Source organism: Pelodiscus sinensis, chromosome 18 (assembly GCF_049634645.1).
Source record: "Pelodiscus sinensis isolate JC-2024 chromosome 18, ASM4963464v1, whole genome shotgun sequence".
NCBI lineage: Eukaryota > Metazoa > Chordata > Testudines > Trionychidae > Pelodiscus > Pelodiscus sinensis.
Genome location: NC_134728.1, coordinates 20902479 through 20926654, shown reverse-complemented (window position 1 = coordinate 20926654; position 24176 = coordinate 20902479). Strand labels below are relative to the sequence as shown.

The 24176-nt window shown below is 44.2% G+C and overlaps 1 protein-coding gene across 4 annotated transcripts in view; it reads right to left on the bottom strand.

The window, feature by feature from the left end:
• The window catches only part of PREX1 (phosphatidylinositol-3,4,5-trisphosphate dependent Rac exchange factor 1), a 267346-nt gene that overhangs the window by 77462 nt on the left and 165708 nt on the right, over positions 1-24176 (bottom strand). For all 4 annotated transcript variants that reach the window (XM_075901238.1, XM_075901237.1, XM_075901236.1 and 1 more), the window contains 5 exons: positions 20445-20592; positions 12055-12155; positions 6508-6611; positions 5098-5147; positions 784-859 (listed from right to left, as the gene is read on the bottom strand). In XM_075901238.1, the coding sequence (XP_075757353.1) occupies positions 784-859; positions 5098-5147; positions 6508-6611; positions 12055-12155; positions 20445-20592 (479 nt within the window). The remainder of the gene's footprint in view (positions 1-783; positions 860-5097; positions 5148-6507; positions 6612-12054; positions 12156-20444; positions 20593-24176) is intronic.

Sequence of the window (24176 nt, the reverse complement as noted above, 5' to 3'; positions counted from 1 at the left end):
TTAATCCTCGTAAAATGAGGTTTACCTAGTTCGAACTAAGCGCTCCGCTAGTTCGATTCAAATTCGAACTAGCGGAGCACTAGTGTAGCGCCTATTAAAGTTAGTTCGAACTAACGTCCGTTAGTTCGAACTAACTTTGTAGTGTAGACATACCCTTTGGGAATATAAGAATACCTAGCTCTTATATAGTGATTTTCATCAACAGAACTCCAAATAAAAGGGGTTTTATGTAAGTAAGAGTCATCTTCTGGATTTAAACCCCAAGAATGCAATCAGACTGCTAATTCTATTTTTGCTCTAGCTATTAGGCTTGCTCTAGAACATTAAAGCTCAAATGTAAATTCCTCAGGGCTAGATTCTGATCGAGTGTAAAAATGCTGCTTTATTTGCCCTAGTATAAGTGGCAATAACTCAAACTTACATGCAGCTACTCCATATTTACACTGGTGTAACTGACAGCTAAATCTGTTTGTCTTCACAGAAACATAGAAGCTAGATATGAAAAGATCCAGTTCATCTCCCAGAGGGCCAAGGCAGAATTTTCTTGGTCTGTACATTGCCAAGCACTGAGTGGGAACAGAGTAAATAATAATAACCAACACTGGAGTTTAATGGGTTTTAAGAACACAAATGTCTAAAACATATTGTAGCACTATCTAGATAAACTGCTGCTTTATACTCACTGTACAGTTGCACTGATGTGGCAATGTTGAAAGATCCAGAAGCTGTCAATGATAGCATGACAGCAATATACAGATGTACTATTTATCTACATTTTCGTACCTGTGCAATCAGCCAATCCACTAGTTTACTGGCAGGGATTACTGATTTGTAGGTCTTCAAATGGTAGTCTCGGTCTCTTAGGTAAAAGAAAATAAGAAACATCGGTATAAAAATGTACTCATTTCAATAAGGCTGGATAAATAAGTAAAGTATTGCAACCTGTATTTTACTCAGGAAGAGGAATTACAGCTATAAGGGCAACTAGACCATTCATTATTTTTTTAGTACTGTAACTAAATAAAACACAAGAAAACAAAGTAGAAGCTAGTCTGCTCTTCTCAGGCCCTGCTCTGGGCACCCCTGAAGGGGGCTGGGTGGCAGAAGATAGTACCAGCCCTGCCCTTTCCACCTGAGATCTTGCCCCTTCCAAGGGCACAGAGAACCCCCTTTTATTCCCCCTCCCCATCGAATCTTGCCCGAGGGCCTGGCAAGGTTGTCAGCTCCATTGCCTCTTCTAGAAGAAAGGACTGAGATTTAAACTGTGGAACATCTCACAGCTTGGATGAGAAACATATTCCAGATCCACATGTCCACATTCAGATCCACATTTTTCTAAAACTTGGAATTCAGATGTTGTTGATCCAGGGAGAAGAGGTCAAATACAATCTTTTTTAATTGTCAGCACTTAAGTCTTCTAATAAGGACCAAAACCTCTACATTCCTGCCCTCATCTAGAACAGCACCATTCTTGAGACAAAGAAAAGATGCATTTATAAATCACTGCTTCTTAGAGGCTTTGTTTGTTCCTGTTCCAAGATCATGGAAATAACTGAAGCTTTGGAGTCTTTTTGAAAATATATTTATGTCTCGAATCTGTGAAGCAATGGGGATTAGGTGGCTCAGGACTTTGGCCTATAAAGCCTTTTACTTTTTACCACTGGATTGAATACATCCCATGGCATTAGTGAACGAAAGTTGTTTTCATTTTATGGTGATTCACCGGCCTGGATGAAATGAGTTTGGTGATCTTGATCCGATTCCTAGTCCTACACTGCAAAAGCCATTTCTGAAATTAATTGGCTCGCTCTTGTTGGCAGTTTCAGCAGAGAAGCCAGCTGCTGAATGGGCCATGGAGGATAAATTTCCCCCTCTACATAGACATGGTCTTTCCAATTCACGCTTGAGGTGCATTGGCATAGCTATGTGGGGAAACCTTCACAGTCAAGATGTACCTGTTCTATAGTTTAGTCTCTGGTGCTATTGACTCAGGCTGTTTCATTAGCACCAAATTATACAAACATGGGGTTTTCTTTAAGACAAAGAGGAAAAACCTAAAATTAAAGTTCACCCTACTGGCATTTTGCCTTTATAGGTCACCTACAGAGGGACTGTGCTATATCTGGCTGTTTTAAAGAACTCCAGCAGAAATGCCTGCATGTTTGCCTAACCCAGGGAGTGAGAAATTAGAAGGGGAAGTAGCACTTCCAAAACTTGAAAAAACAGTCTGACAAAATTCCCAGAAATGTATGTCCTCAGAACACAACTTTCCCCGTAGTGCTTACACACATTTTTTTAAACCTGGCTTCCAGTAATGCACTCACTCCAGCACTAAGCTGTGGGAGTTCTGAGGAGCACTTCCCCCACTCACACACTTATCACAAGCAAATGTGCTCTGGAAATTTTAGAATAATAAAGCAGAGCACGAAAATATTGAGCTGTCATGAATAGGGTTTTCCAGGTTGGGAGAGGTGGCTCCTTGCATTTTAATGTTGAACGGCAGCATACGGGGAGGGCCTAGACACTAGAATGAAAGGGCTAACATTTCATTGGGCTCTGGATGCTTGGTCCAAGGCCCAGCTGCTCGCTGCTGCCCATTAAATGCTTGTCAGGAAGGATGTCTGGACATTAACTCACTGACCCAGAAGCTGCAAGTGATGCCACTACATGAGTGGCCACAATATGGAAAAATATCAGGCTGAATCTTAGCTAGTCACACTGCCTCAGACAAATTAAGGTAGCATGATGCCTGCTGCTCCCACAACATAGGGAGGTGTTGTCCACTACTCACACATTAGTGCCGGAGGAATAAACAAAGGTTCCTGATATGTGCTTCCTGTCATTAGCTGATCAATCACCCATGGGTGGTCTTCCACAAATCTAACAATTTTCTGTTTAGATGCCCTGGTCATACACTTCGCTGTTGAGGCAACACCCTGCAAATTAAGACATGCTCTATTGCCAGTGGGGCACCATCTTATTTTGCCCCAAGACTTCATTGAAATATCAGTGGGAGGGAACAAATAACAAAGGCAGATGCTGTGTTGAGGCCACTGTGCTTTCAGTAAAAGGAAATGGCTTCACATGATGATGGAATGAATAGCCACAGAGTAATAAAATCAGAGACTTCCTGTTGCCCCAATACGTCTTGGCATTTACACCCAGATATTCCAATTTCTGCAGGTCTCCCAGCTTGTTGGAGTGCAAGGCATACTCTGAAAAGGGGCCTTCATCCACCAGGAACTTATGGCAACAGGAACTGTAGGATCAGAAGATGCCAGACAGAGCAGAGATCGAATGGCAGAATAGCTGTGTAGTGGGACAATGGCGCCAGGCTACCATCCAATGGGACAAGTTGAAACTTGTCATAGAGCAGGAAGATCAGAGATTCAGGAGTGGCAGTCCTCGCTGGGGTGATGGAGTTTGTTTGATGGACGGTGGGCATCAAAGAAGAGTCTGAGAGTGGTGAAGTTGTAAGTCCATTCATGAGGAGCCCAACATTTTCAGTGGCTGTAATTTTTCCCAATACCAGGATTCTTCTTGAAATAAAAGAATGGCTAAAAAAATCTGATAGAAAAAATGGTGCATGGTTCAAATGCCACAAAATGGAGATGGCTATTACTTTCTCCAGCACAATTCATCTGATGCTGGAGGCACTCTGAAGTCAGAGGCAGTTTTTCTCAGTTCAAGTTACAACTAGCATTATTTTTCTTTACATATCAATTACTTTCTTAGTGGCTGAGGTGCACACACAAACACACACATATTGCCACTTTGCCTACTCAGAGCCACATGTTGTCAGTTAGGCAGAATTATGATTGAAGAATGGACATGCTTCATCAGATAGACCCCTGTCATACCAAAAGTATCTTTTGTCTTGGGACATCTCCTGAGCGCACTCGGGACAGGGAGGTCCATGTCTCCATGTTTATTTTTCCTAGGGGTTATTTTTTGTCATCAAAATTGTGTGTACCTTAAAATAGAAAGTTCCTGTGAGCAAAAATGTCTCATCTCAACCATGGGCAGTTGGACAGGATATCTGAATGGTTCATGTGGAACCTCAAATAGGCTCATGGCATAGACTTTAGGAACTGCAGATCTGGACATTCCAATAGGGCATTAACATTTGAAAAGCCCATATCTTGGAAATGAGTTAACTAGTACACTTAGATTAGTTCTATGCCGTGGGCTGGTATTTGGGTCAAATCCCAATGCCCCGATCCAGGCTATCATTCTACAGAAGTCAAGAAGAGTTTTGCCAAGTGAGGATTTATCACTCAATGTGAGGTTTGTTTTTTTTTATGAGCCCTTTGCTTCATCCTCTGGGTGAATTTACCAAATGGAAACAACAAAAAGACTATTGCCTGCAACAAGCACCAGCAACAGATGCTCTACCATGTCTCTCCTCATTCAGGCTTCACTTATCAATATACCCACTCTAACCCCAGTCAGAGGAATCTATCTAGGATAAATAAATAGTCTAAGGCTGTGTCTACACTGGCAAGTTATTCCGGAAAATCAGCCGCTTTTCGGGAAAAACTTGCCAGCTGTCTACACTGGCCACTTGAATTTCCGGAAAAGCACTGACGATCTAATGTAAAATCATCAGTGCTTTTCCGGAAAAACTATGCTGCTCCTGTTCGGGCAAAAGTCTTTTTCCGGAAAACTGTTCCGGAAAAGGGCCAGTGTAGACAGCACAGTAGTGTTTTCCTCAAAAAAGCCCCGATCGCGAAAATGACGATCGGGGCTTTTTTGCGGAAAAGCGCATCTAGATTGGCCACGGACGCTTTTCCGGAAAAAGCGCTTTTCCGGAAAAGTGTCCTGCCAATCTAGACACGCTTTTCCGAAAATTCTTTTAACGGAAAACTTTTCCGTTAAAAGCATTTCCGGAAAATCATGCCAGTGTAGATTTAGCCAGTAGGTCACCAACCTAAGTTCAGGTCTACACTTCTTCAGCAGAAGCACCTCGGCTAATCCCAGCTGGAGATGGGATTGTAGCAAAGGAGCCTGATAAACTGAGCAAATTCTTTCATTGCAGGTTATAGGAAGGAAGAGCGAAGATTCCAAATGGCAGCACAACAGGCAAGCAGAACTTACTTTATTACAGGCGTGTAAAGACTGTGCAGTCGACAATAGAGCCTCACACCCTAAGGAAAAAACAAATGTGGCTTTATAGTTATGTACCAGATCCATAGTTTTTCATAACTATACTGAATAGCTATAGCAGCTCTGGAACTACAGTAGCATGGCCATGGACAACACCAGCTCATCAGGAATTAGACAGATCAAATGTTTGTAGAAACTCTTCTTCTTCTCCTCCTCTCTTTCCACTTCCAGCAATCTCTCTCCCATCCCTGGTACTGAGGTTTTGCTTCTAACATCCTCCTTTCCAGCATTCACTCCCATTTCAACCCATGCAAACCGCAGCTGCTAAGCTCGCTCTGACTGAATCACATCCTTAGTTTGAGACCCCTTCCACTGACCCCACCAGTCTCATTTTACCAAGCATGAGCTTCTTGTCTTTACCTTCAAATACCTTGTCAGCTCTCCCCCAGCGTTTCCACACTTGTTTCTTAGGCTATGTCTATATTGTGGAGCTATTTTGGGATACCGGAAGTATTCCTAAATAGCTATTCCACGTTATGCCATAACGGGCTTGCTAGTCCAACGTCCCAATAAATCTCGTTCCACGAGGAGTAAGGGATGTTTCGGAATAGCGCTCTATTTAGAAATTTGGCGCTGTGTAAACAGTGCCAAATTTCAAAATAAACTATTTCAACATTAACTTGAAATAAGCTACGCCATTTGCATTGCTCAAATTGCATAGCTTATTTTGAATTCCGGGTGCAGTGTAGATGCACCCTTACTGTGTTACCCCACCTCCTTTGCTCTGCCAACAGTGGCAGCCTTGTGTATCAGCTTGTCTGCTTCTTACATAAGCATCTTAGCCTCTTCTATCCTGCTTCTTCTCCCGATCTTTTCACAAGAACCACTTCTGAAGTGATGGCCATAAGAAATTAATCAATTAATAATGAATTCAGGGGTAGATGGGGATCACTGGAACTCATCATAGACATATGTAAGTATCAAAGAAAAAACCTAAACATCTACACACCATTGCTATATCTCCTCTCTCTTAAACTGGAAGGTGGCCTCAGCTGGTATCAATTAGCCTATTGTGTTTTCACAGAATTCAAGCCTTCGTCCGGACTGGGGGCATTAGATGCCACCATAATTTATGTAACTAATAACAGTAATTTATCACTAGGCCTCGCTTTCTCTCCTAATCAACAGAATCCTCCAAAATGGCATAAAAAGTGGGCAAGATGGGGAATGAGAAAGAGACTGTCTCGTACACTAGCATGGCAGCAGATTGACACAACAGATAGATTTTACTAGCTTTGGATAGTATGCTGTAGTGCTTGTTATGACCACGCAGATGCAAAATAGACATTTTTAGTAACTATTATTCAGAGTTATCAGGCTCTAGCCTGGGAGATCGAGTACCTTGGACATGATATCTTCCAATTCGCTTCTCGGTTTATAAGTTCCGTCATCATACCGAAACCTGTACATCACCTGCTCATTCTTAAAGTGGTGCTTATCTGAAACTGAACCACAAGAGCAGCAATTACTAATCAGTCCAGGCCTCTTCCCTGGCCACACATTATGACAGCACAGTATTTCTGCATACAAAGAACCTACAATTTTCTGCAGTACCTCTAATGACAAAGGCTTCACAATATCAGGTTTGTACACACACACACACACACACACACACACACACACACACACACACACACACACACACACACACACACACACACACAGTTACCAGTCCTGCTGTTGACAGATACATTTCTGAATGTCTGGCCTCAAAAGCATGATCTTCCAAAATGTCGCCATTTCAGGAAAGAAATATACCCTATAAAATACTGTTCTCTTCCATCAAGCCTGTTTCAGTTAGTTACAGCTTTGAAACCAGCTCCACTAAGTCAATGCGAGTCTTTCCATTTACTTCAATCAGCTTTGAATCAGGCCCTTGTTGACTCTGTAATCCTACAACATGAATGAAATGATTTTTGCAGCTGCCCAAGGCTCTGACATGGGGATCTGCTGCAATTCCTAAAGGAGAGCATGCTGGTGAAAGGACCTACAGATGTTTGAGGGATTATTCCACCAGGGTCCTTGTTTTTAATACGGTGTTAATGGGCTCACTGATGCAATTAAACAGTGCTCTCCAGACACTACTTATTTTTGCTAAAATGACCATTCTGCCATGGAGCAGCTGAGATCTTATTGGTCCATGTTGTATTATAATGATGACTCTAGGCAGCAGAATATGATTCACAGGGGAAAGATGGGTCCAAAGTTGAAAGCAAATACAGAGGAAGAAGAAAAGTGAGAACAGAGCAACCAAAACAGTAGGTAGAGATGAGGGTGGGGAGTGAGCAGTCCCAGGTATCTCTGTCATCTTTAATGAGACATACGACTAACCAAAATGAACTGACACCCATATACCTGTTTTGTGCATATGTGGGGATGGGACAAAACTACCTATATTCACTGGGACATACTGCCGTGTGCGTGCTTATGATGAAACTTGCTTTCTGAAATTTTATACAACCTTTCCTCAATCTTTTCTCTCTGCCAAACATTAAACAGGTTCCAGAATGTTCCGGACTCTGTTTCAATGTTGCAAAATCTGGTCAACATTTTGACACAAGAACACAGGAGTTAGGACTGGAAGAGACCTATAGGCTGATCAAGTCCAAACTCCTGGTACTGAAGGTAACTGCATCATATAATCCTTTTCAGAAGCTTCTCAAATTCTTTCAGACATGGGGGCTGTCTCTAGACTGCATCCCTTTTCCGTAAAAGGGATGCAAATTAGACATATCGCAATTGCAAATGAAGCGGGGATTTAAATCCCCCCCCCGCTTCATTTGCATAAACATGGCTGCCGCTTTTTTCCGGCTCGGGGCTTTGCTGGAAAAAAGTGCCAGTCTAGACAGGGATCTTTCGGAAAATAAACCCTTTTCCGAAAGATCCCTTATTCCTTTTTTTAAGAGGAATAAGGGATGTTTCGGAAAAGGGTTTGTTTTCCAAAAGATCCCCGTCTAGACTGGCGCTTTTTTCCAGCAAAGCCCCGAGCCGGAAAAAAGCGGCAGCCATGTTTATGCAAATGAAGCGGGGGGGGGATTTAAATCCCCGCTTCATTTGCAATTGCGATGTGTCTAATTTGCATCCTTTTTACGGAAAAGGGATGCAGTCTAGACACAGCCGGAGAGTTTTTGGATGCCCTCTATGATGGCTATTGACTCTTCCCTCGCTGAGGGTCTGCATGCTCTAGGTCTGCTACTTCCGCATCTGATTTGAGAACGGGTCCTGTGTAGAGATCCCTTTGATTCTTTGTGCCTGGCACAGGTGAGAACAAAGTTCTGATGAAACTCCTTTGGCTGGCTGTTATGGGTACCAGGCTGTCACACACATCAGCAGCCCCAGATAAAGGAGCCAGGATTAAAAGAGATGAGGAGGCGGTAAAGTGATAAAATACACAAAGCTCAGCACTCCTGCAGGCCTGTGATCTGCCATGAGTCTGTTCTGCGTTGCACAGAACCCTGTTCCCAGAGGAGGGTATGGTCAGGCAGGCTAGGAGAATCAGCACTTTTCATCCAATAGTCATCTTATACCAAGTGCAAAACAAAAGATAAGGCACGTTGCCTAATGTGGGGCTACATTGCAGGGTTTGGATTTTAACTTCATTCGAGATAAGGAAACTCTTTTCATGTCAATAAAACTCAAAACCTAATTACAAGTGTTGTTTCCTCAACTAAAAATAGGGCTGAAGAAGCCTTTTAAAGTCTACGAATTGTCATCAGGAGACCGGGACAACAGTTGCTCTGGATACAGGCAATATTATATATATTCAGAGGGATCTGTTCTTTGTCAGGGGAGGGTAATATTTAACTACTAGAAGACTTACCTGGCATTGCTTGGGTTCTTCAGGGTAGGTGGCTGGTGGTATGGGGGGCACAGGAATCAGGGCAGGGGCTTGGGGAGGGTCACGGCAGGGGGTAATGGTGGCTGCCAGCTTCTCCCCGAGGCTGTGCACCCTGCCTGTTTCTCTGTGGGGTGGGTCTGGAGTGGGAAGGTGAACACCCCACCTTCTGCTGATACCCAGGGCTGGCATGGAGCCACTAGTGCTCCCCAGGGCTGGCATGCCATGGTAAGAGTCTGGGCATCCCACCCACTGGTGCTCCCTAGGCCAGCCCAACGGGGGGCAGGGAGGGGGACAAAAGCTGCTCACCAGCTTCTCTCCGAGGCTGGCCCAGGGCAGTAGGGAGTTTTGCAGTGGCCAGCAGCTGCTTCCCAGAGCATGCTGGGGTGGCGGGGGCTATGCTGCTGGCCAGCATCTGCTCCCTGTGATCATGCATGTGTATAACTGCTCCCTTCTCCATTGATATGAAACAATCAGGCTATGTCTACACTGCGCATTGGAGCCGTCCTGCCACTTATTTTCAGGAAGAACGGCTCCTGCACAAAAGGGGTTTTTTGCACAAGAAGGAGCAGCATAGACAGCTCCTTCTTGCACAAAAGCCCCTTCTGCAAAATGGCAGCTCATTAGGTATGCAAATGAGGTGTGGAGATATTCATCGCCGCACTTCATTTGCATATCTTCTTGCGCAACAATGCGCCATGTAGATGTAGCCTCACATTCCAAACACTTCTCATTGACCTGGCATGACCAACCCCTGACTTTCCTTTAAGTTAGGATAAGAGGAAGCTGCATCCAAAATTTGGTGGTCCTAGCTCTTACCACTTAGGAGGAGTTCTTGAACAAATGGACTCACAGATGGACAGACACATGCACATTTCTAAAATACCCTGTAAGATTTTCATGTGTCTGTGCTGGGAGATTTTGTTGGGGCAGCTGCTAAATCACATTGCCAGGATGGTCAGCTATAGCAGCTTGGGTGGCTGTAATAAAATGTCAATACTGGATCATACAACCTCAGAAAAATGTATTGTGCGGTGCCAAGTGAGTGAGTGTGTGTGTGTGCGTGTGTGTGAGAGAGAGAGAGAGAGCCTGCATGGAAAGGGATAGTTGTGTGCCTATGCACATGCAACCACTCAAGAACTCAGAACCCATAATTAAGGCTCTATTTCTATTTAGGCAAGTAAATAAGACATCAGTGTCACTAGGGGTCTACTGAGTTTTGATTATTTTGCCACTTGTTTTGTTGCCTAAATGGGAGTTGAGTTTCTTTGAAAGTATGGTCCATAGTGTGAGTTCACACAAATGAAGGTGTCCACACATGAGCAGTGGAAGTGCGTGGGTAACCCCCACACCTTGTAGGTGTGGTTCACTTTCCCACAGAGTGGCATTTAAACCACTTACAGAGACAAAGAATGAGCTTGCTCTACAGTCTTAGCTGACAGCCAGCAGGCTTTTAGCTCAAGCAGTACAGACTCTTGTGCACTAAGCTCCTGAGGTGCCAGGTTTGGTTCTACCTGCCGGCGTAACACATGTGCATGGAGAAATCTGAAGCTGCTGGTGTTAACACACATCAGAGAAAGGTTTCCCTGTGTTTTGATTAAGAGACGACAACAGACATCACTTCTTAATGCCGTTATAATCTTCTGGAAGAAGCTCTTGTGGAGCTGTAATGCCAACAGATTAGTGCTAAATCAATACCAGTCTAATTAATAGCTCCCCTATTTAAAGTGGATTAGAGATTACTCTGAAATATGGGCAACTGATGACTTATGATCTTAAGGAATAAAATTCTCATTTCTTTGATGAGTATTTTCCAGCCATGTGCACCTACTGGCTAGACATGAGGCACCTGCTGTTTAACGTGTGCATGACTGACTTACTCTGCTTGCTGAAATGGGAAAAGAATGGGAAGAGCAGGAGAAATCTGGGTTTTGAAGGGCACAAAAAGCCGGAGAAAAGCCAGGCCTGACTAGAAACAGGGAGTGGGTCCGATTTTCCATCAAGTCAGGTGAGCAAACTCTCACACAACTGCACACAAAGAGGCCCGAGCCTTAAAATATGCCTTAGGAGTTTATGAAGAAGAGGCATTTCCGGGGCGTCTTCAACAACGTCACATCACACTTTTAAAACGATACACTCTTGGAATGTGAGCTGAAAAGAACAAATACTCCCCCACCCCATTACAACCTCGCTCAAATGGCTAAGAAACGCAAGGAGAATACTGTCTACTAGAAAACACACCTAACTTCCATAGCTTTTGAGTCTGAGACTCGTTTTTCAGGGGAAATTGCCAAATGTTTCTTTACTCAGTGAGCCACAGACCTCCCGTTACTTCAGTCTCTGCCTCTTTCCAGAGTTGCACAACTCGGCTCTCTTTAGCTTTCCATAGCAGGCATTAGGAATCCAAGGCTGGATTTTTAAAAATACGAAGTGCACATGAACGTACAAGTTTTTAGGCCCGCGTGTATGCATGCAGCTGCTGAGATGGTACACACATCTCAAGTAATTACAGGCAAAAGTGGCAAATTAGGAGTGTTTATACACCCAGAGTCATTTGGCTCTCACCCAAAGGAACACAGGTGCCTGGATTGTCATAGACGAGGGCACTGCACATGGAATCATGTCTTTGTACTCACTTGCTCAGTAAAACGGCTAAGAGCCACAGAGAAAGGAGCCATTTACTCTGTAAAACATTTGTCGCAAAGTCAAGGGTAACTTTTCCTCCATAGGCCACTTAGGGTTGTTACCCAGAATCAGAAACAGCCTTGATTTTCACAAGACTGTCCCGCATCCCATCATTTGAGAGATGTAGGCTTACCTTAGGATGGAGGCTGAGTCATCATGTTATGACACAAATGGCTACAAATGTGGCCCCCCTCCCCCATTCATTCTAGAAAGAGTTAAACACCCTCCCACAGTGGGAAAACGAGGATTTGATGCAAATGTTGAGGAAAGCCACTTGAATGTCGTAGGAACAACTGCTAGGGCCTTTACACCAATGTCTCCAGTGTCTCACTAAGCTCTGGCACCTTGCTGTGACCCAGAGCACTCACCATGATGAATGATGCCATTTTCCAGCAGCGCTTGTCCCAAGTTGACCCCTTCCTCTGGCTTGCTTATCTCCCCAATCTCCGTGAGCCAGGATACAAATTCACTGCAAGGGGAAGTAGAACAGCAAAAGCAATTAGCCCTCTCCCCCTAAGGGCAAGCAAACATGTCTCTGCCAGACATTAACCAACCACAGGTGACTCTCTCCTTGAAGCACTGCATCACCATCTATCCTACACTTCAGCTACAGTACTCAGGAGGGAATGAGGGTGCCTCTTCTAGACAGCTGGATTTCCTACATTTCTGTAGGAAATGCTCGGCAGATGAAGCACGTTTCCTGTGGGAAACATTTCCCTTCATTCTCCATAACTAGCAGACTTGGAGGGAAAGAAGGTCCATTTGTAGCAGAAAAAGACTACAACCGAGACTTATTTTAACGAGCACTCCAGACTCTGAGATGAGAGTAGCAAAGGGAGGTTTATTGATGCCCTTAAAAAACAGTAAATCATACAGACAGGGAACTGATGTTTTTACCGTCGTATCCTTCAAAGGAACATATTCATCTCACTTCGTTGGGTCTGATTCTCCTCCACTGGTTTTGCACTGGGTATAACACCATCGTCTTTCCTGGATTTACATCAGTGTACATGAGTGGAGACTCAGTCAGAGTTCAAGTCCTGTTGCTAGGCTAATATAGGGTCTCTACATTAAAGCTGGGTCTGCTTTATAAATAAAAGATTATCAAAACCTTCTACCCTACTAAAAGTTGGTGGTAGGAGGCATACTAATTCTGAATGAGCAGGTGAATCACATAGCTTGTTTCTATGGTGAAGGCAGAACTGAAACATGGGCAGAGGAAAACTTCTGCCTACAGCTAGCTATGTAGTGTGTGACTCAAGAAGAGTGCCAGTATGTATAGCAAATATAAACTTTGCCAGCTGGATGAATGGGACCCTGCCAGTGCCCTCGAGGGACCAAGCAAGTTTGTCAGTTTAATCAGGGACTACGTCAGAATGTGTAAAATTTATCGAAAAGAAATATTTGAAAGCAGAGCAACATATGGGAAATCTGAGTTCAATAAACCAGCTGGGTGCCTGCCAACTTACGTAGGGTTATTTATCAAAACCAGCATCCGTGCCTCCAATTATGGGCTTTCAAGGCAGTATTTTTAGTCTTTCTGTATTTGTCATGGACTGACTCATCCCAGCCGTAGGTAATGGGACTGTTTTGCTTTTAGAACAACAACAATAAAAAACAGCTTCAGCTTGTTGAGGGACTGCCATGTAATTGGAACATCAAAGCAGTAGAACTGCTTCATTACATCAGCGTAATACCATGGAAACCAAGTTTGTAAAACACCTAAGACTATGCTAAACCAGTGCTGTATCAGGCCCAGTACCTTAAGGGATGCCTCCTTGGTCTCCCGGGGTACGTCTACACAGCAACATTATTTCAAAATAATGTCAAGCTGGAGGACTTCTTACTCTGATTCCTGTAACCCTCATTTCACAAGGAGTAAGGGAAGTCAAAGGAAGAGTTTTCTTCCTTCAACTTCCTGCTGTGTAGACAGCACCCAAAGCCAAATTAAGCTACACAATTAACGAAGATGGGGTGGAAATCATCAGATGCTCCACTCCCATTACTGAGAATATGAGTTGTACTACCTAATTATTTGCCTGCAAAATTGCATGCATATTCCATTGTCTCCCACTAGGCACTACAGTAGCAAATAATACACTTGTTTGCTAGCAGGTATTAGGGTATTTAAAGGAAAAGTAAAAACATTAGACTGTGCAGAGAGGTTTGCAGCTACCATGTACATGTGCATACTTGTTAATGCATGATTTTGTGTGTGCACAAGTAGAAGCTAAGGGTTGGAAGACTGGCACCTAATTACTTTCGGGAAAGAACATGTGAAATAACTCCTTATGGAGAGACAACTACTAAGAGAGCTCAGCAGATCCTGTGTTTTCCTCCAATGGATTAAAGGCGAAGAAGGGTGGGATGTCTCTTTTTGAGCCAGTCAGTGCTACTCCTTATCTGTCAGAGGGGACACCAGCAAATTAAATGAGGAACTGAACCACAGAGACCCAGGGGAGACCAAATTAGACACAATTAATGCACAAATTAACATGCAATTACATTGCAGAAGTTAATTGCAACCTTTGTGACTATAAGTCATGGAAATCAAGTCATTGCATGCGCGCAAATGGTCACTCAGCTCTGTCTACCTGGCCATTTGCACATGCAGTTCCTTAATCTCCATATTCATTTGCAGTAACAATAACCAGGAGATACCCTGGCATAACAAATGCATGGGATTAAAATTCCATCTTCCTATAAATTTCTTGATTGTCTTTCTTTGGCTTCAAACAGATTTATTTATTTGCAATGGTCTAGCATCTGCCAATATTTCTGGGTCACAGTCTTCTCAAAGTTTATTAAAACTGCAAAATAAACACTAATTTTGATTAAGAACCAAAAGCCATAGAGATCTTAAAGTGGCACTTAAGAAAGCCATCTCACAGTGCTAAAAGATTCAGAGGCAGGGTTTCAGGGAAGGGGTAAAGCAAGATTGTTTACTTTTCTGCAGCCAGAACGTTGGCAGCCCTACCTAAAGAGCCAGACGTTCAGTTTCTACCACACATGTGAATTAATTTGGTGCTATTTGGGAATGTCCTTAGCATCACATTCTCCATACATAACTCCAGTGTCAGCTGTATATACCTGTAGGAGGGCAGAACTTGGCTCTCTGTATTTAAACTTAACCTCTCTAAGGGTATGTCTACACTACAAAGTTAATTCGAACTAACAGACGTTAGTTCGAATTAACTTTGATAGGCGCTACACAGGCAACTTAATTCGAACTAGCGGAGCGCTTAATTCGAACTAGGTAAACCTCATTCTACGAGGACTAACGCCTGGTTCGAATTAAGTAGTTCGAATTAAGGGCTGTGTAGCCACTTAATTCGAACTAGTGGGAGGCTAGTCCTCCCCAGCTTTCCCTGGTGGCCACTCTGGGCACCACCAGAGAAACTCTTCTGCCCCCCTCCTGGCCCCGGAGACCTTAAAGGGGCACGGTCTGGCTACGGTGCCCATGCCAGGTGCAAGCCTGCCAGCACCCAGCCAGCAGACCCTGCACCTGGCACGGCACGAACCAGCCACCCGCTGCCACCCAGCCCTCCGCCTCTTCCCGGGACCAGGCTGGCGGCTCCCAGGAGCCTGCCCAGGTCCGCAAGAGGTGGGTGCCCGCCTGGCCTAGTGCGGAGATCGTGGACCTCATCCACGACCTCCGCTCTAGGCACAGAAAAGTGGCCGTCTAGGGCAGGATAGCTGCCAGCCTGGCCACCCAGGAGCAGGTTTGCATGAAAATCAGTGAGACCCCTGACCCTGAGCTTAGAATGGCCGTACTGGGTCAGACCAAAGGTCCATCTAGCCCAGTAGCCTGCCTGCTGACAGCAGCCAACACTAGGTACCCTGGAGGGGATGGACCGAAGACAATGACCAAGCCATTTGTCTCATGCCATCCATCTCCAGCCTTCCACAAACAGAGGCCAGGGACACCATTTCTACACTCCGGCTAATAGCACTCCATGGACCCAACCTCCATGACTTTATCTAACTTCTCTTTAAACTCTGTTCTAGTTGTAGCCTTCACAGCCTCCTGCAGCAAGGAGTTCCACAGGTTAACAATTTGCTTTGTCAAGAACAACTTTCTCTTACTAGTTTGAAGCCTGCTACCCATTCCTTTCCTTTGGTGTCCTCTAGTCCTTCTATTATGGGAACTAATGAAGAACTTTTCTTTATGCACCCTCTCCACACCGCTCATGCTTTTATAGACCTCTATCATATCCCCCCTCTGTCTCCTCTTTTCTAAGCTGAAAAGTCCCAGTCTCTTTAGCCTCTCTTCATATGGGACCTGTTCCAAACCCCTGATCATTTTAGTTGCCCTCCCCTCTCCCACTCTCTCTTTTCCCCTCTCCCACCTCCTTTTCCCAGTCTCCCCGAGTTTTGTTTAATAAAGAGAGTTTCTATTTTTGAACACACGTGTCCTTTATTTTGTACATCAGGAAGGGGGGTAGGGAGGGGTAAGTGGAAGGAGGTGAGGGAGGAATGGGGTACGAGCCCCCGATGGGGAGGACTGGGCTGGCTCTGCGGACTCCTTGGGATGGAAGCTCTCCTGCAGCCCCCCAATTAACCACCCCCCCCCCGGATTGCAGCCTGCAGCAAGTGGAGCCGGGCTGATGGCCAAGTGCTGTGATGTGCCCAATGTGGGCACTCATGGCACTCCAAGCCAGGACTGCTTTGCAAGCGGGGCACCCCTGAGAACTGTCTGTCCAGGGTGGGGGTCGGGTCCCTTTAAGCACAGCCCTCGGCTAGCCTGAGACAGAAGCTCCACACTCTAAGGGTAAGTCTAGACTACATGCCTCCGGCGACAGAGGCATGTAGATTAGGGTACCGGACATAGTAAAATGAAGCGGAGATTTAAATAATCGCCGCTTCATTTAAATTTACATGGCTGCCGCGCTGAGCCGACAAACAGCTGATCAGCTGTTTGTCGACTCAGCGCGATAGTCTGGACGCTCCCCTGCCACATCAAAGGTATTTGTCGACCACCCAGGTATGCCTCATCCCAGGAGGCATATCTGGGTGGTCGACAAATACCTTTGATGTCGGCAGGGGAGCGTCCAGACTATCGCGCTGAGCCGACAAACAGCTGATCAGCTGTTTGTCGGCTCAGCGCGGCAGCCATGTAAATTTAAATGAAGCGGCGATTATTTAAATCTCCGCTTCATTTTACTATGTCCGGTACCCTAATCTACATGCCTCTGTCGCCGGAGGCATGTAGTCTAGACGTACCCTAAGTCCTAAGCTGATGCCCTGCTGGCACTGCTTCCAGCCATCCTTAACCTCGGTTCAGGGTCCACTCAATGTGGACATGCTAGTTCGAATTAGCAAAACGCTAATTCAAACTAGTTTTTAGTTCTAGATGCACTAGTTCTAATTAGCTTAGTTCGAATTAACTAATTCGAATTAAGTTAGTTCGAATTAGTGCTGTAGTGTAGACATACTCTAAGGTATCACCCATAATCCTGCCCTTTCTGCTTCAATAAAATGCACTTTAAAGCCCTAAATATGTGGCCATTCATTCCACTTGTCACCTCAATTGTTGGAAAGCAGTACCAATGGCTAACTTATGCATGGTGGAGACAAGAGGGTGATTACACACTTTTGCCTCAGCTTAAATAGAGACCATGGATTAGATACTCAGCTCTGCTCAGCTTAGGTGGGGTTGGGAAACATGGGGTAAGAGGTGGGACAAAGCTTCCCTTAAGCCTCCTTGGCACTTGTTGGAGTCCTGGTTTATCCTCATCTTAATTTAGAGCAGGCTTAATTTTAAGTTCTGACAGCCACATCCCTTCCCACAACCCCTCAGGCGACTAGGTTTCTGCTCCTCGAGAGAGAGAGAGAAAAATCTTTCCAACCCATTTTGGTTGCTCCAATCTGTCCAGACACATTTGAAAGCTTTTAGGGTTGCTCGCCCCACTACCTTGCAAAATTCAGTAAAGCTCAAGGTCATTTGAGCAATTTACTAAGGTGAGGAAAGAAACAAGTACAGAAAGTAACTGTTGTAGCAAAGACTTTCCTGGCACTGAAAAATCCCTTTCACCGAGTATGATTATTTGCCTGCCTAGATGATTTGCTGGTGCACCTGAAGAGAACTTTGCAAGATGGATTTACTCTCTAATAAATTATTCTTTAGAATCAAATTCCGGAGACAGTCCTATAAATAAATACACTTGATATTTCTCTAACTCGTGATGTGCTGGAGGCCGTTATGGCTAGTTCATGGCGTATCAGTATTATTAGCTTTTCCCTCCGCATGCATGCTTTTGCATTTAGAGTGATTGCTCTAGTGCAGTGAGATGCTGTGTGAGATAGTCCAAGGGCAGGAGTGAAATGAGTTCAGCAGCCTCAGTCTTATTCCCAGCTGACACCTGCCTGCACCTCAAAACCACCAAATACACAGGCACAATTCAACCTGACAGTAACTTCTTCTTCAAGATTCTGGGCTGGAATGACCAGCAAATATGCAGGTCACCATTGAAATGAATTGTTCATGGCAAGCCCAGGAATGGAACAGTGGGGTTAGGATTGAAATGCATTGGCTGAGCTGTGCTAGGAGCCCAACACTAGAAGAGCAAAGTTGCTTTAGGTCAGGGGTGGAGAACCTCAGGCCTGCAGGTTGCATGCAGGCCTGCGGGTTGCCTGCGGGTTGCATGCAGTTGGCTGGATCCAGCCCCTGAGGCTCAGGGCTCCCTCCCCTCAGCTTTGGGGAGCCTGCACTAGCGCTCCAGCCCTCTCCACCATCACGTCCCCTGCCACCCCACCATGGGGCTGGAGCACATAAAATCTACTAGCCTGCCCCCCCCTCCCCCCAAGCTCTGGTGTGGGAGGAGAATGTGGGGAGTGTCTTTCTTCTCCTCAGTCAGGGTGGGTTTTGGTTTGTTTTGGTTTTTTTGCTTCTCACTTGTGTGCAGCCCTAACTGATTTTTCTGTGGGTCAGTGTCTCCTGATCCAAAAAAGGTTCCCTGCCCCTGCTTTAGGTAAAGGCTGAAGTGCACTAGCAAAGCCACTTTTTATGGACATTGGCATCATGTATAAAATAGCAGAGACATCCTAGTTCAGGTACAAGGTGCATTGGTAAGTGTAGGGGGTAGATCCTAGGCCGGGTCAAGATCATGGGGCATTGGCAGAGCTGCCTCAGGTTTCCAAGACTGGAAAACCAGGGTTGTTCCCAGGCCGTACTGAGGGAAACGAGCTGCCAAAATTGTGAAACATTTAAAATATCACAAAGCCTATGTCTACCCTGGCAGCTTCTAGTGCAAGAACAGCCGTTCTTGTGCAAAAACTTGCCTGCTGTCTACACTTGCGCAAGTAAATTTATAGTATAGCGTTGTAAAACAGAGCTTCTTCCGAAAGAGTTATTCCTCTCCCCATGAGGAATAAACCCTCTTGTGCAAGAGCTCTTCTACAAGAGGGCAGTGTAAATAGGCAACATGAATTTCTTGTGCAAGAAGTCCCTATGGTTAAAATGGCCATCACAGCTTTCTTGCGCAAGAGAGAGTCCACACTGCCATGGATGCTCTTGCGCAAAAGCACATACCAGTGTAGATACGCACTTGTGGAAGACTTTTTGTGCAAGAAATCTTCCGCAAAACAGTTCTTGAGCAAGAAGCTGCCAGTGTAGACGTAGCCAAGGAGTATGTTTAAAAAGGAAAGGATTAACCAGGAAATTCCACGGATGACTTTTGGAATGAGGTAAAATATGGGGACTCGGCAGAGGAATCAGTAATGTGAGAAGACAAACTTTAGGTCTGGCACTTCAGGCGGTGCATGAACTGGGAAATATTAGAACTCGCCTCACATCCAGAGCCCAAGCTGTCCATGTGAATCTAGCAAAAATAAAAAAAGAGCGAAGTCCTCTCATTCTACCAGGAATTCCAGTCTGTCCATCAGACTGCTGTCTGTCAAGCATAAAGGCACTGAATCACTTCCACTTCACATACACCCAAGGGCTGCTGCATGCAAGCTGCCTCTTTACAGTGACTGGGAACAGGAGGAAGGGGAAGTATCTGGATAAGGTGGCTCTCAAAATTATTTTTCCCAGCTGATAATTTCAACTATAAGCAGCCAAGTATAAAAAGTCTTCTCAGTTCATCAACTCTGACTCTCTGTGAACTGTGCAGGATATTACCCCACAGTAAGGCCCCCTAATGTCTTATCTAATTTCTTCTTGACTGCCCCCAGTAACGATGCTCTGGCACCTCCATATTGCTTCTTCCAAGACATTAAGAATTATTTCCTGAATGAGAGAATTTTCTCCAACTGAAAGGTCTTTTTTATCCCTTACTTCTGCACGACATGAGGTCTCCTGATCAATGTACGTTGTCTCTGGTGCAGCAACTAAAATGAGCACACTCTAGATTTGAAACTGAGACTGGTGTCATTCTGCTGGGCTCAACCCCTGTCCTTTTAAGTATCCCCTTCTGAATAAAAACAGAGCACAGGTGGACTATCAAAAGCATGGGGCATCTGGGGAAAAAGAGGAGGGGGGAGCTAGGCTCTTTTCTTATCCCTGCTGTCTATCTGAAATAATTGTTGTGAAATATTCCACAGTGGAATGTGCAGCTATTGTACAGCCTGTGCAGAGCACTAAATAGAAATTAATGATTAATTTTAATAAATTGCAGCTGTAATGGGGGTTATGGCCTTTCCAATTAAGCCCCATCAAAGCACGCCTGATCTGCCCTCACAATACCATCCAAAGAAAACCCACAGTCCCTTCTGTTAATTGGCATGAAAGGACCTTTTCAGTCCAAACACCACTTACTTGCCAAGAAAGCACTTCGGGACAGTGCTTAATTTTCTCCTCCTGTCTTTGATAAGGTTCACTTTCTTGTTCATCATCATGTGATACAGCTTCTCTCCTTTCTCTGCAATCATGACGTACGCATCCCTCTCCATTCCCAGTTTCAGACCTGGAATACAAAGCAGGGGTTGCTCCAGACCCTTGCCACCAAAGTGTTCCCTCGGACCCAAAAGTTGAGGCTAACCACATACACAGAGCACCTGCTGCCCATCACACGAGACAATAAGAGTTTATGGGAGAGTCTCATTTGACAAAAATGGGCCCCTTCACAATCTGGATACAAAATGGATGGGCGGTTCAGTGCGCAGGTGAAGTTTGCAGCCTTTCTTCTCTGATTCCCATGGAGAGCACCAGCTCAGAAACAAAGGGCACCAAACACGAGGTCCCAACACATCACACAGAGTGGAATGTTCCCAGGAACATGCACTGAGAACACGCACCAGTTGGAACAAGCAAGCAAACAAACAAACGCATCACTCCAAATTCATTCTTGGTGCAGCTGTAACTCTCACAAGGCTTTGTTCAAGGTGACAAATCTTGTCAGAACAGATGATTTTGAGAGACTTCCATTAGTTGGAGCCAAAATTCTGTTGACTCTAACTCCAGAGATGACTTAAACCCAGTCTAGACAGGAATGCTGATTCCTCGTCTTGTCCCCAGTAAACAAGCTGTTTACAAATGCCCTTGTGCTTCAGGACACCCCTTAACTCCATATCAAACAGTCAGCCAGAGAGATACTGGATGACTTAGAAAAACTTAAAAAACAACGAATAGTCTTGCATCACCTTAAAGGCTAACAAAGACTACCCATCTGAAGCTGGATGACTTAGGTGAGTAGTGATGGAATATATGAAGGCTGTCACCTCCTAGCTGTTGGTTCACTTATGACCCAGTTTAATTGTGACTGAGAGTTGCAACAATCAGATGGTTGGTTTGAAATGATTCCAGCGCCTAGTGAACATGCATCCACATCACAGCTTGCCTTTCTTATCTTATGGAAGACCGTGGAAACTGTCTTAATGAATGCCCCTGGTATTGAGGCTTAAAGCACTTGCACGGGACAAAGCATGGAGGGAATTTGCAACTCCTGTTGTCTGCACTGTACCTGTCTGGCAATGAACAGGGTACTTCATTTTCCAGGGTTTTTTGGCAACTTTCACCAACTATGCCTTTACTTTACAGACAAAAGCAGCAGCCTCAAAGGCTAGTTAGAGAGGATGCATCATTATCTCTAAAGGATGCTCAGTTTACCCCTTCCAGCCTTATGTTATGCTTGAAGAACTAACAAACAAAAATTAACAGCCATGGCCATCAATTACCACACTGTCTTCAAGTTTCTTTCAAATAGCTATTGCATTTGTTTCACAGACTTGGTTCATGTGCTTAAGCAGTGAGAGTCATATGCAGTATTTCATCCTGCACAGATAGCATTTGTTTCATGTATACAACATCTGCCTAAAAGTTTTGGTTTTGCAGACCTCCTGACTCAATACCGCCTCCCCCTTCCCATGATTCAAATATGCATGCTGTCATGTGTAGGCAAAGCTAATTTGCAGTGTGAACTTGTAATAGAAAACAGCCGGTGTAATAGTACACGTTTCATTCTGGTCTGACATCACTGAATTCCCCAGGCTCTGATGTAAACAGCAGACTGGAATGCACACACTACACAGCTTACTCCGGGATCGCACAGAATTGGGAAGCTCACCAAAGTTTCTAATCCAAACACTGATAGCTCTGTGACCCTGCAAGTATCCTGAGTCAAATGAAGCTTTCCAATAAGGTCTGGAATGTCTGTTACGATTGCCGTGTTTATCCGGCGTTCCTGTCATCAGCTGCCACATCATAAACCAGCAGGATGAAAAGCAGCAGAAAAAAGTCACAGAGTCACACAAAAACGCAGAGAAATTTCCATTAACAAATAATTCTACTTCCTAATCTGCGATTGTCTGTATTTTTTTCCTAAGGATTTTGTTATGTATCTGATGTTGCTGTAGTTAAAGAGTTCAGCTACCCCAATGAATGGTTCCTCACCTGAGTCAGGATTCTCTGTTGGGAAGGAATAATAATAATGCTTGATATTTTTCTTTCCACCTGAGGATCGACAAGCATTCTACAAATACTACATTCCACGTGATGACCCCCAAAGTAGAAAAGTATTGGAGTCTGTGTGTAAGCAGAATGGGTTTTTAATTTTTTTTCTATGAGAAAGCTGTTTCAGAGAGATTTGGAAACAAAGCGTACTTGCATGCTTTTTCTATTGTAGATTTATAAAAATTTACCTATAAAACTATGTAGCATATTATAATATGGCTTTTTATATAATCCATGTGTGCATCTATGCATGTGGGTGAAAACAGCTCAGCTCTACAGACATCCCACATATATCAGCAAAGAGCCTGTATCATTAGGATACTCTAATTTTTAACAGTAGTTCTGCTTTGTCCCCAGTTGTCTCTCCTGTGCCCAAGCATTTATTTAATAATGGTTCTGTCTGTCTCGCCCTGTCTCTTTTGTTTCTTATTAAACCTTTCTCCTCTTTTTTATTGTACTGTACTGCACTGTACATCATTTTATTATGCAGTACTGTGTTAAAATAATTAGGGTAAGGCTTTTCAATGCAGCCTAAGGGATTAAGGCACGTAAATCCAATTAAATTTCAATGGGGTTTGGGTGCCTGTTTGACTTAACATCCTTTGAAATTCCTAGTGAAAATGAGTATCACTTAACATTTATAGGGCTAAGTACAAAACGGGTCTCAGGTTGATCTCAGTTAGTGCCTGGAAGAATTAGGTGGTTATAGCTGTAAATGAGGCCAACTGCATCCATAAAACTGTGCCTGTAGAATGGGAGGACACTTCTAAAGGTCAGGCTTCTAATCTTCAAAGTGCTTTATAAATGTTAACTGGCAACCCCTCTGCCAATGAGTTATTATTCCCATTCTGAAGACAGGGAAACAGGCTAAGAATTCAAATGAGGCTACAGAGGGAGTTGGTGTCAAAATCTTTTCACTCAAGGATTCCTGGCTCTAAGTCCGGTGTTTAGGCTCCATAGACTTTACCTTTCCCTCAGGCTGTGTCTAGATTGCAAAGAAAAGTCAGAAAAAGATATGCAAATTGCGAACCACTATTTGCATATCTTTTTCCGCTTTTCTTTCAGAAGAGGCTTTTCCGAAATTTGGCCCATCTACACAGGGACAAATTTCAGAAAAACCTCCTCTTTCGGAACATCCTTTCTTCCTCATACAATGAGGAATACAGGATGCCGAAAGAATACGTCCACTTTTTCGGAAATTGTTCCGAAAAAGCGGATGTGTTCCTTGGACATGGCATAGATTTTCTGGGATACCTCTGGTATGCCAGAAAAGCTCTGCAATGTAGACATAGCCTCACAGAACACTTCCACAGACAAACATCTGCACAGATTTGTCAGTATTCCTAGGCTAAAAAGCCCAAACATTCCCAAAGATGTTCTCCCTGGATTGTTTTATTTGACTGCACAGACCAAAAACATTTAGGATGACTCCTTGTGAGGATGAGTCTGTAGCACTGCCTGGCAAAAGGCTGTGGTTTTTTTCCCCCCTTACAGATTGCTTAATTGATTTTTAAGTATTTTATTTGTAAACAAAGACAATATTTTGAAGTGCTTCAATGCATGAAAGAAACTGACAATTTGATTCCTGTAAATACAATG